Source organism: Pelobates fuscus, chromosome 4 (assembly GCF_036172605.1).
Source record: "Pelobates fuscus isolate aPelFus1 chromosome 4, aPelFus1.pri, whole genome shotgun sequence".
Taxonomy (NCBI): domain Eukaryota; kingdom Metazoa; phylum Chordata; class Amphibia; order Anura; family Pelobatidae; genus Pelobates; species Pelobates fuscus.
Window position 1 is genome coordinate 30,238,882 of NC_086320.1, and position 12,545 is coordinate 30,251,426.

General features: G+C 37.1%; 2 protein-coding genes across 2 annotated transcripts in view; one reads left to right on the plus strand and one right to left on the minus strand.

The window, feature by feature from the left end:
• TG (thyroglobulin) overlaps window positions 1-12,545 on the minus strand; it is a 262,451-nt gene that overhangs the window by 73,810 nt on the left and 176,096 nt on the right. The gene's annotated exons all lie outside the window — the stretch shown is intronic.
• Window positions 1-12,545, plus strand: part of SLA (Src like adaptor) — a 38,319-nt gene that overhangs the window by 23,509 nt on the left and 2,265 nt on the right. Inside the window, exons 4-7 of the mRNA XM_063451043.1 lie at window positions 329-415; window positions 4,189-4,292; window positions 7,937-8,068; window positions 10,078-10,216. Coding sequence (XP_063307113.1) covers window positions 329-415; window positions 4,189-4,292; window positions 7,937-8,068; window positions 10,078-10,216 — 462 coding nt within the window. The remainder of the gene's footprint in view (window positions 1-328; window positions 416-4,188; window positions 4,293-7,936; window positions 8,069-10,077; window positions 10,217-12,545) is intronic.

Genomic DNA, 12,545 nt, shown 5'->3' on the forward strand with positions numbered 1-12,545 from the left:
GCTGCAATATACCCAGATGTACAAATAGGCTTTCAGGTGTAAACTCAAAATGCAACCACACACATGGTGTTTATAAATGGATGTGTCATATAGTAGGTGAAGAGTAGGAAGCCACATCAGGATATTGGGGTGACAAGGTGCGTGTGGTTGGACTGGGGTACATTTCTTTAAAAGTTACTTCCCTGTTGAAGAAAGTCTTTGGGGATTTTTTATAATACCAAAAACTAGGTCAATATAATTACCAGCATTTTTGTTTAATGTAAGTTTGACGGTAGTATTGGTCATATTTATATTTCCATTGATACAATGTTTGTTGTACTTATTTCAGTGAAGGAGGGTGGTGGAGAGCCATTTCACTGAGAAGTGGCCGAGAGAATTACATCCCTGGGAAATGTGTGGCTAAAGTTTACCATGGGTAAGTGGATTATCGGACATGTTCCTGTTATCAGTTTTTTTTAGCAGTAATCCCTGTAGTTTTATTAACGATTACCTGGTGTTATTTTATTTTAAAGGGAATCATCATCAAACAAAATTCAGTTTTTCATTAATGCAATTGATGATAAAAGAAAACAAATACTGTTTGTTTAAAATAATAATTTAGCAATGTCTGTCTGCATTATATCTGTGTGAGTGCATGTGTGTGTGTGTTTGTTATTATACATAGGAGCAGATAAAATTGGTACTAATGTATAATCAGCCAGTGAGCGCCCACTCTGTAACTGAGGTTGGGCAGGGACTCGGAGTTCAATGAAGCAGATTTTTAAATGACTTTTCTTTTTTTGTTTCTCGGCAAATCATTCAATCAAAAAGCACCTTTGGGCCTTCTATTGTTTCGGCTGAGTTTGGTTTGTCTGAAACAGTGAAAAGGCTCCAGTCTTTTTATGAGGCTCGGGAATATTTTTTTAACATCTAACTCAGAATCTTTGTATCTTTGTGACCTATGAGTTATGTGAGGGCCTTTTTTTTGTACTGATTAAAATTAATTACCCAGGATCCTATGCAGTTAATTTTTTTTTTCAGAAAACCCAAGCTAGCTTAATCTGTAAGTGATTATACAAATATACAATTTCAACCAAAGACAATGCTGCAAAAATTCAGGTCAAACATTTTATAATGGCTTTTTTAGGGGTCTCAATCACACTATTTTGTTCAACATGGAGTCTTCTTCGTTTGAGCTTTTTAGGTGGTTTTAGATGGAGGGTCTGGCTCTGATAAAGCAGGAGTAATTACAGAGGTATAAAAAGATAAATCCCAAGCTAGAGCGGTAGGTCTTAAAATGCAATTTCTAATAATTTTCCATGCACAGGAAATATAGATAACCAGCTACGGTGTCACTAAATCAGATTTGAAGATCTGTGGATCCTCGATCCTCCCAGGCAGAAAGGCTTATAGTTTACCCAGTCCCTTGGTGATAAAGGTGGGCCCTCGGTGAGGAATAATGGAAAATGAACTTGTTATATGTTATACTGATAAGTGGTTCCCAAACCAGTCCTCAAGACATCTCTACTAGTCCAGGATTTAGGTATTACCTAGTTGTGCTAAGGTGTTTAAAAAAAAATAAAAATAACACCTTAGACACAACTGGGTAATCCCTAAATCCTGGACTGGAAGGGGTGCCTTGAGGACTGGTTTGGGAACCACTGTGTTACATATTAATATATGCTACATCTCAGAGATACACTGGTTAGTTAAGCCAAGTCCAACTTTCTTGGAGTCGTTGTGTCTGAATATAAAGAGGTATTCTTGGGCAAAGTTCAAAAAGTTGGGTAAATAGTAGGGACTCCCTAATCCACAATTACTCCCTATTCTTGCCTTGGAATTTTTAGTAGAAAGTTGATGGTGTTTTTCTAAGCAGGTATGCAAATCATGCTGTACAGTAACTTGGCAATTATTTCCCCAAAGACCAATTACAGATATAATCCCATAACAACAAGGTAAACTTTGATCCTGTATCAAAATGGAACCTGTGGAGTTCTAAAAGCTAACAAAGTGATATGTTCCGTGCAGGAAATAGGTTCTCCGTGGAACAGACTGTACCGAGAGCATGAAATGTCATCTGCCACGAAAGACCTGACCTCAAATAGCTGTTTTTTGTTGTTTTAAACTGATGGTTCATAATTTAACTGAAACTGCTGATTCAATTTTTCGGTTGCAGACAGTCTGATTATATATACGTAAATAAATACATATGGCATCTGTGCATATTAATTGCTCAGTCATTGTTGTGAACACTACTCGAAGGGGAATTTAGCGCCTGCTTTTTTTTATTGCTTTTGGATTCTCAGCTGTGGTACATTGACATTTTCAGTTTTGCATTGAATACATTTCCTGTTGTACCACTCTACATTGGGCCTCTGTAAAAACATTACTGTATTTGTGTGAGAAATTACTTTTAGGATGATGCCTGAATAGATGTGGGACTTATCCTCTAAAATGTGTTAAACCCTGTAGCTGCAAGAGGCAAGCCCAGCCATGCGTGATGCACAAAAATGTCTGTTGTACAAAAAGGGTTAAATGTTCCGTTTTGATTGTTTTAATGTTAATGTAAAACATGCAGGAAGAATTTTAGCTTCTTCGAATATATTTCAGGATAAAATCTATCGTTGCTAAATAATACCCAGCCTCTTAATAGATTCATGTTAAATGTAGATTATTTTAAACCAGACAAATCCATCTTTAGCCCTCCTGGGATGTGAAACATTGCTCATCAAACCTTTATCTAGCCTGGAAGAGAAGAGGCTTTTCACTAATCAGTTACTATATTGACAGTACTTGATCATTTTTTGCAAACCGTTCGAATGAAAGAACATGGAACCTATTGGTAGGACTTCATGTGTAAGGCATTGGAACTGTTCCAAGCAGAAACCTGTAGTTAAAACAAAAAGTACACGCAAACAATAGATCTATCATACAATGGATAAACCTTATGTTCTTGTTCCCATTTCACCCCAAGAACTGGGCATAAACAGAAAAGTTTTACTCCCCCATGTAATGCCCAACATCCTATATTTTGAGGTGAACATCACCAAAAAAAAAACAAAACATCTTATTCCATAGTTAATATTATAGAACTATTTTTGGAACATTTTGGAGCATTCTGTGGGACATTTTTGAAACTTTCTTGGTTCTATGTTTGGCATGAACCTGTACAATGCACGAGCCAGGGAGAATGACAGGAACTTAGAGAAATAAACTGAGATGAGATAAAAATGGGAGAGGGAGTTGAAAAGATGAACTTTCGCAGAGAGAAACAATTAAAGAATGGAGATGAAGAGGATCAGTCTGAGAATAATCGCTGTTGTTCCAAATTCTACTAATTCAACGAATATCAAAAATAAAGCTACTTGGCCAGCCTCGTCTGCTCTGTTCCAGGTATTAAATGAAGAAGTCATGTGCATTTTGCATGATTTATAAAGATGATTCTGGAAAGTACAGTCCAACAGTCTGGAAAATATTACCAGGAGACACTTGCAGGATTAATTACTAAACTCTGAATTGAAGCGAATTGACTATAGTCTTGAAGAACTTTCCCAAATCAGCTATTTTAGCCTACATTTTCCTATAACCTTTTTATTTGCAAAAAAATTTTGTTTTTTTTTTACATTTTTAATTTGTTTTTTGAAATTTTACCAGCCATCGTGGATTTTCAATAACAACTTTTAATTATTTTGAAAACTCTGAGAAGTGTTTTTTTTTTCTCTTTGCACAGAACGTTTTGTTTTAACACATGATAAAGTAACATGTGTGATATTACTATTATTTTTTGTATATTTGTGTGGTCCCGAATACCAGCATCACTAGATCATTTGAGCACCGTATGCAGTACTTGTGTCCAAAATAGGAAACACATTTCTCTCTGAATCAAATATTCTAACATTCTATTATTGCTAATACTTTTAGCAATGTCATAATAATAAAAATAATCATAATAATTAGTGTAACTATACATTGTGCATAGGTCTATATTTGTTTCCATAAGTTATCTATTGCAGAATAATTTAGAACACTTTTGTGAAATGACCTTGTGAAAATTAAATATGTCGCTAATGTTTGCACAAATATACAATTGGACACAAATTAAAGCAAAGCAAATTATTAAAAGTCGTGGGCTCCTTGGGATCCGTGGGTCATTCTACAGTGTATATTATACTTCTTGTATTCATTGTATTTGTCTCATTTGTATTTCAGATGGTTATTTGAAGGGGTCGGGAGAGAAAAATCAGAGGAACTTCTACAATTGCCAGATACCAAAATCGGATCATTCATGGTACGGCAAAGTGAAACTAAGAAAGGTAATGGTCCATTTACCTAGAGCTATAAACACATACATATATCTTGGTAATTAAATACGCATTTGTTTTGCAAAGAAAATGTTAACATTTCACAAGTATACTCTCAAGATTGCCATTCCCTAAAGTCTACATAGGATTAGCACTTATAATAATTTTTTTACATGTGGGCAGGGCTTGTTTTGCGAATTGTTTAGTTCTAATAATAATCCAGACATTACCTTATCCAGTTATTAAACGTTATTAAAAAATACAGAGGATTTAGCTCAGACTGTGCAATGCTCAGAGAAATAAAAAAATAATTAAAAAACAAGGTATATCTCAAACTCTACAGGCCTCAGTTAGCCTGTTAAATGGTAAAATGCAGGACTGTACAAATAGAAAAAGACTGAACAACTATGGTTTGTTTGGAACGGTTGCCATGCGAAAGTCTCTTCTCTCTAAAAAGAACATGACAGCACGGCTTAGGTTTGCAAAGTTGCATCTGAACAAACCACAAGACTTCTGGAACAATATCCTTTGGACAGATGATACCAACGTGGAGATTTTTATCCCTAATGGACAACAGTGGTGTACTAGCAAAACCATTAACAGATTTATTTAACCAATCATTGTTAACAGGAGTAGTCCCAGAAGATTGGAAGTTAGCGAATGTGCCCACTCACAAGAAAGGTAATAGGTCAGGTCGGGCAACTATAGGTCAGTAAGCCTTACTTCAGTAGTGGGGAAAGTGATGGAAACCATGATAAAGGATCGGATTGTTGAACATCTAAAATCACATGGATTTCAAGATCAGAGACAACATGGGTTTACTTCAGGGAGATCATGCCAAACTAATCTTATTGATTTTTTTAATTGGGTAACTAAAATAATAGATCAGGGTGGCGCAGTAGACATTGTTAACCTAGATTTCAGTAAGGCTTTTGACACTGTTGCACATAGAAGGCTTATGAATAAACTGCAATCTTTAAGTTTGGATTCCAATATTGTTGAATGGGTAAGGCAGTGGCTGAGTGACAGGCAACAGAGGGTTGTAGTCAATGGAGTATATTCAAAGCATGGGCTTGTCACCAGTGGGGTACCTCAGGGATCTGTACTTGGACCAATTCTCTTTAATGTTTTTATTAGTGATATTGCAGAAGGTCTTGATGGTAAGGTATGTCTCTTTGCTGATGAAACTAAGATATGTAACAGGGTTGATGTTCCAGGAGGGATAAGCCAAATGGCAAATGATTTAGGTAAACTAGAAAAATGGTCAGAGTTGTGGCAGCTGCCATTTAATGTGGATAAGTGCAAGATAATGCATCTTGGACGTAAAAACCCAAGGGCAGAGTACAGAATATTTGTCCTAACCTCAACATCTGAGGAAAGGGATTTAGGGGTGATTATTTCTGATGACCTACAGGTAGGCAGACAATGTAATAGAGCAACAGGAAATGCTAGCAGAATGCTTGGTTGTATAGGGAGAGGTATTAGCAGTAGAAAGAGGGAAGTGCTCATGCCATTGTACAGAACACTGGTGAGTCCTCACTTGGAGTATTGTACGCAGTACTGGAGACCGTGTGTGAAAAATGCAAAAAATGCCAATTTTGGCCAGTGTTTGTGACTAAGTGGCTACTAAAAAAGACTGGACGTACCCCATTTGCAATACCTTGGGTTGTCTACTATTGCAAATGGTATGCCATCATAGGGGTAATTTTCATTCTTGGGCTACCATAGGGTCACAAAGGCAACGTAAACAATCTGGCGAATTTTAATGTGAAAAAAATGAAACACAAGCCTTATATTTGATGCTGTAACTTTTGAAAGCACCATAAAACTTGTACATGAGGGGTACTGTTGTACTCAGGAGACTTAGCTGAACACAAATATTTAACAGTAAAAAGTATTGCAGCAATAATATCGTCCGTGTAAGTGCTGTTTGTGTGTGAAAAATGCAAACAACGTCAGTTCTACTGGCGATATCATCATTGTAATACATTTTACTGTTTTGAAACACTAATATTTGTGTTCAGCGAAGTCTCCCGAGTAAAACAGTACCCCCCATGTACACGTTTTATGGTGTCTTGGAAAGTTATAGGGTTAAATATAGTGCTAGCAAATTAAATTCCCTATACTTGCGGCATGGGTTGCCAGGCAGGTCCTGCTAATTGTAATTAATTAGGATACCTAATTATGTAAAAATATTACATAAGTATATTTGTAGAATTAATATATGTATATATATACATAGGTGTATATAAATGTATATATATAATTTTTTTTAATATTTTTATTTATATATAGGTATATATATATAGTGATATATACGTATATATTTATGTATATAGATATATATATTATTTCGTTCTACGTGTATTTTGATATAAATATATATATATTCATATCACAATACAGTTAGAATAAAATAACACACATCTATATATTTTGTAATTATTTATTTTTAATTATGTTTTTAATTTTATTTTTTTACGTATTTACATATTTTTTTTATATTATATATAAATATATATATAAAACAATAATTATATATATATTTAATCAGTATCAGTCTACGTGTAATTTGAAATTAATATATATATATATATATATATAATTATATATATATATATATATATATATATATTAATAGTAAAATACACTTAGACAGTGTATGTGTGTGTGTATGCATATGTGTATATATATACTTAGATCATATATATATAATATATATATATATGATCTAAGTATATATATTTTTTTCACACTGTTTTAACATTATTTTATTTTTTTTCCAGCCAGCAGGGGGACTACCTGTCATTACAGTTAGTCCCCATGCTGGCAATGCAGCAGCCAGCTATCCCGGCCATGTGATTGTGAGGTCCTCGCAAGGACCTCACTCTCACATGGCCGGGGGGGCTCCTGGAGGGCAGACGTGCCGCGGAGGGCTCCCTGGGAGTTCCCCTAACCGCGATCGTCGGTGTGGGATCGCCGGCGACCGGGTAAGTAAAAAAAAAAAAAACGGAGGGCGTACAATTACGCCCGGCGGCGTTTAGAGACGCTTTAAAAAGGACGTAATTGTACGCCCTCCGGTCTTAAAGGGTTAAGGGAGCTGGGCAAAAACAAATGCCAGCAAACCTCAATGAACTGAATCAACGTTGTAAACAAGAGTGACAGAGTCATATGGAAAGAAGTACTGCAAGTTAATTATTGCTGCTCAAGCTGACTCTACGATCTATTTAATCATAAGGTGTACTTAGTGTTTTCACCAATGGCTTCCATTTTTGTTAAATAAATTACGACACGTGTAAGATGTCATGTGTTGTTGTTCATCTGAGATTGTATTTATCTAATTGTAAGACCTGCTAAGGAACAGATGATTGTTATTGATTTGTAAAACCATGGAATTCAAAGAGGGTGTACTTTCTATTTCCCATGACTGTAATTGTTTTGTTTAAAAAGGTGCTGAACAAAGTGTTTTTTTTTTAATCAATTATAGATTGTTATATTTTTTTATATTTTTGTAGCTGCTAAACCAAACTTTGCTTGCCTTCCGTTATATCTCAGTGTACAATGTAATTGTATATACCGCTACTCTTAAATAATTCTAACCAATCGCAGTATTCTTTGTATGTCAACTAATTTTTTCTTATATAAATGTTAAATAGGTTCTTACTCCTTATCTGTGAGGCACCGACAAGTAAAACATTACAGGATTTTCCGACTTCCAAACAACTGGTATTATATTTCCCCAAGACTGACTTTCCAATGTCTGGAGCATCTTGTTAATCACTATTCAGGTAGGTCACAATGCTTGGGAGGTAGGTTAAACCGGGAAACTATTTAAAGCATTTCTTGTACATCACCTGTGTCGGTGACTGTCAGATTTCTGCACTCTCTGCAGATCTCTAACCTCTAACACCATTCTTCCCTACAGATAGGAAATAGAATATTTACGGAACATGTACAGTCACTAGAACGGTAGCCCCAAACCATCCATTGCTGCGTTAGTACATGATTACATTAATAAATACTTAGTTAAGACCCCTTGTACGATAATAGGATTAAACTACTACCCTTGTCAGGCCTTTAGAATAAGTATTAAAGCAGCCTCTAGTATCTATATCTCTGCCCACACCTTCAAGGAGCAGAGCCAGTGAAAATCAAAGTATCTACACAACAAAATTCTGCGCCCAGGCAGGTAACGAGAGAGGCGACTAAAGTTGGCTATGTAAATTATTATTTTAATCCAATAACAGGTGCCATTAAAGTGGCATTGTGCAGGCCTAACGGTTTATCTGTTTTGGCACTCCACGGCTGACTTACATTCACACATATTGCTTACACATTATACACTTATTGGATCTCTTTAACCCCTTAAAGGGACACTCCAGGCACCCAGACCACTTCTGCTCATTGGAGTGGTCTGGGAGCCAACTCCCACTACTCCTAACCCTGTAAGTGTAATTATTGCAGTTTTTTAAGAACTGCAATAATTACCTTGCAGGGTTAACTCCACCTCTAGTGCAGTACTAGAGGTCTCTTCCTGGTCCATAGCACAGGAAACCTGTGCTAGAGCGTCGCTGGAGGTCCTCACGCTGTGTGAGGACCTCCAGCGTCGCTCAAATCCCCATAGGAAAGCATTAAACATAGTTTTCAATGCTTTCCTATGGGGAGACCTAATGCGCATGCGCGGAATTGCCGCGCATGCGCATTAGGTCTCCTCGGCCGGTGGGCGGGATCAGTCTCGCCCGCCAGCTGACGGAGCCAGTAGGAGGAGCGGCGTGGAGGAGGAGACAGCGGCGAGGGACATCGCCGCTGCCACAGGTAAGTGACTGAAGGGGTTTTCACCCCTTCAGTAACCGGGGATTGGTGGGTGGGAGGGAGAGGGATCCTCCAGTGCCAGGAAAACGTATCGTTTTCCTGGCACTGGAGTTTCCCTTTAAGGACACATGACATGTGTGACATGTCATGATTCCCTTTCATTCCAGAAGTTTGGTCCTTAAGGGGTTAAAACTTTAAATGACTTGTGCTTTCACCAACAATAAACATGCAGAACAGAAAAGGAAGTGAAATAAAGCACTTTGCAGAATTTTATTGTAAAATTAGAAAATATTGAAGTGTTTGTTCCTGTTTCGAAAATATAAATGTTTAAAGAAATGTATGGAATTAATAAAGAAAAAAGTTTGGCATTTTCTAAAAGGATACACTAAGTAATATGCCATTACAGTCTATGGTGATTATGATACAAAATGTTATTGACACAAACTAAGGGGACAGAGCCCAAACTGTTATGGACAGGTGACAAAAAACATTACTCTGTCAAAAGCCAAAACATGACCCCCTCTGATAATGTGGGTTTAGGTTACTACTGAAGTCTCTGAAGTCCAAAGTTGAAAGGATAATGTAGCCATTCTGTTCTACGTTTTCTCACTGCATTAGGGGCGCAGGTTTTAGGAACTTAGAGAGGCATGCTTTTTTTTAAATACAGCTCGAAAACTGTTCGAAAAGAAACTATGGTGACAGCCAGTTGCCAAATGCTCTTTGCCTCATTTGCAATACAATTAGTTATAGTAGTTATGGTGCTTAGATTGCACCTTAAAAAACAAGACAAAAAAAAAAAACCACTGGAGCACAGACTGTGGGGTTAAACCGCTCATGAATTGTTTAACTCCTTAAGGTAAATCAACTCACATGACCTCCTGGCACCATAACAATTTCATGTCAATGAGTTTGTTATGGTGCCCAAACGGTTCCATATATTCTAAGAGCTCACTCTAAGTAATATTTTTACTTTCTTCACATACAGAAAATGCTGATGGACTCTGTTGCGTTCTAACTACTCCTTGCCTTACTTTTCAATCTACGAACCACATGGAGGTATTGAGAGGCCATGATCCACCAGTCGTAAGAAGACGTAGGCCATTCGATTGGAAGAATACAAAAAGGTAGGACAAATTTAGCTTGGTGAATTAGTAAAGGTTAAAGATTTTTTTACACAGTATTTTAGGATCGCAAAATAGTACTTTATAGGTGACTCATGTTGAACTCACAATACTTGTGTACATCCAACATGATTATTATTAAAAATCCTTTTAGAAAAATATGTACCTTTAAAAATGTATGTTAAAATTTAACTTTTTCCTTGATGGAAAAAAAAGCGACAAAATCACATTATCGGTGAGAGAATAACTAAATGAATGGTTGATTTAGCATAGATCAGAAGTTTTTGCTAAAACCTCTTTATGTCGCAATAAATTAAGAAACCTTCTAGATACAGTTTATTCACCTGGCATTTACTTTTTTTAATGTAGGTCAAGTTAATCACTGCATATACAGAGCATAGTTTAATAACTAAAGGACTGTCAAAACATGAAACCCACTACTAGAGTGTCACTAGCTGTTACAATATCACTGTAGAAAAATTGGTTTGAATTTTTTTCAGACTTGGGTCTGACTGGTCCTGTTCCCCACCTCCCCTATCTTCCATAAAAAGCTGGAAGCCCTCTACCTAAGCAAGTTGGACAGGTTAGGGCTTAGCTATCAAATGGCGCTCTGAGCCAACAAGCTAGCCCTGCATTGCTCAGGAGAGCTAACAGAAGCTACTGCTTAGGAGCTTCTGGTTCTATAAGTGAAGTAGTAGAGGTTTGCAATGGGGGCTCACGGGCTTTCCTGGCACCATAAACACTATAGCGAGCTGTAGTGGTTATGGTGTTTGGAGTTTTTTTTTAAAAATGATGCTGCAAAGAAACAAAAAAAGAGCGCAGAGGAACGTTAAGCTTAAAATAAAAAACAACAACTTTTATTCGGAATAGAAAAAAACATATAAAACTCCTTTAGAAAAAGTGCATGTCTATATGCTTCTAAAGGCTAAGGTAAAAATTGTCACAAATGAATTGATGTCTAGCTCACAATGAGCATATGTCTAACATCTCGAACTGGGTGAAAGTCCAGAAATATGATCCAACCCGTTATGTTGTGCAGTATTTTCAATCTAAGAGATCCCTAAAGATACTGTGAAATTGGCTGGAAAATAACTTTTTTCCAAAAACAGTCTCAGGAATCCTCCTATGTAACGTGGTGTTGCTTACTGTACTGTGCTGGGAACGGATCCTGTGCAGTGTGCTCGTCTCTCTGCTTAAGCGTCTCCCTGGTTTGCGCTCGTAGATTGGAACTGGAGGATCGTGGTACGGGCTGTCAGTGTTCACTGTGTACTCGCTCTTACATGTCTTGTGAGCCCTGCGCTCACTTACTCAGGGAGACACTGTTGAACACCACATGAATGGGGCTTCTTTTATATGCATTCGTAAATGCCCTATTTGTAAAGAAGTGTAGATTTTTGTCTTTTTTCTGGGAGCCTCGTATAATTGTCTGAAGATATTGGCTCCATATTTATCTAATGTTATTTCGGTACGATTTAATCTCATTAGAACAATATGAGAAAAGTAATCTGGTTCCAAGAGGTTTAAGAATGAACAATCTATCTTCATGTTAGAGGAGATAGAATGTCAAACCGAGTGGGATGAGGCTCTGGAACTTTGTTCCAAAACATTCATAAAAGTTCTTATAAAATACAGAGAAAATAAAACCAAGTTATACCAACTAAAGATAGAGGATCTACAAGAAAAACTGGAAATATACAAAGAGGACCCTAGATGTATTGAAATAAAGGACAAAGTGATGGACATAATTGGAAAATTAGAAAAATAAATTAAACTAAGGAAACAAATGAAAATGTAAAAGAGATCGAGAAGATTATGATCTCGGCAGAAGGTTTGTCCCCAAACCACACGTAAGATAACCAGTCCCCAACTCAAGAAGGAACCCAAAGTGGACGGAGCAAGAAAAGTCTGACAAAAATAGAAATTCCCAACATAACCCCCAAAGGACCCAGAAGATCAACACAGGAGTTGTAGGAACTGGGAGAGTTTACCATCCAAAATATACACACAGAAAAAATAGAGATCTAGAGGGAGAAACGTACAGACCCAATAGGAACTACACTGAAGAAGGATTATACCCTAAAACAAAACCATCTAGACATATGGAGATGGAACCAGAGTATTACTCTTCTGTAGTGATGTCCCGAACAGTTCGCCAGGAACCGTTCGCCGGCAAACATAGTGTGTTCGCGGTCGCGAACACGCGCGATGTTAGGTCCGCCCCCTATTCGTCATCATTGAGTAAACTTTGACCCTGCACCTCACAGTCAGCAGACACATTCCAGCCAATCAGCAGAAGACCCTCCCTCCCAGATCCTCCCACCTCCATGACGAA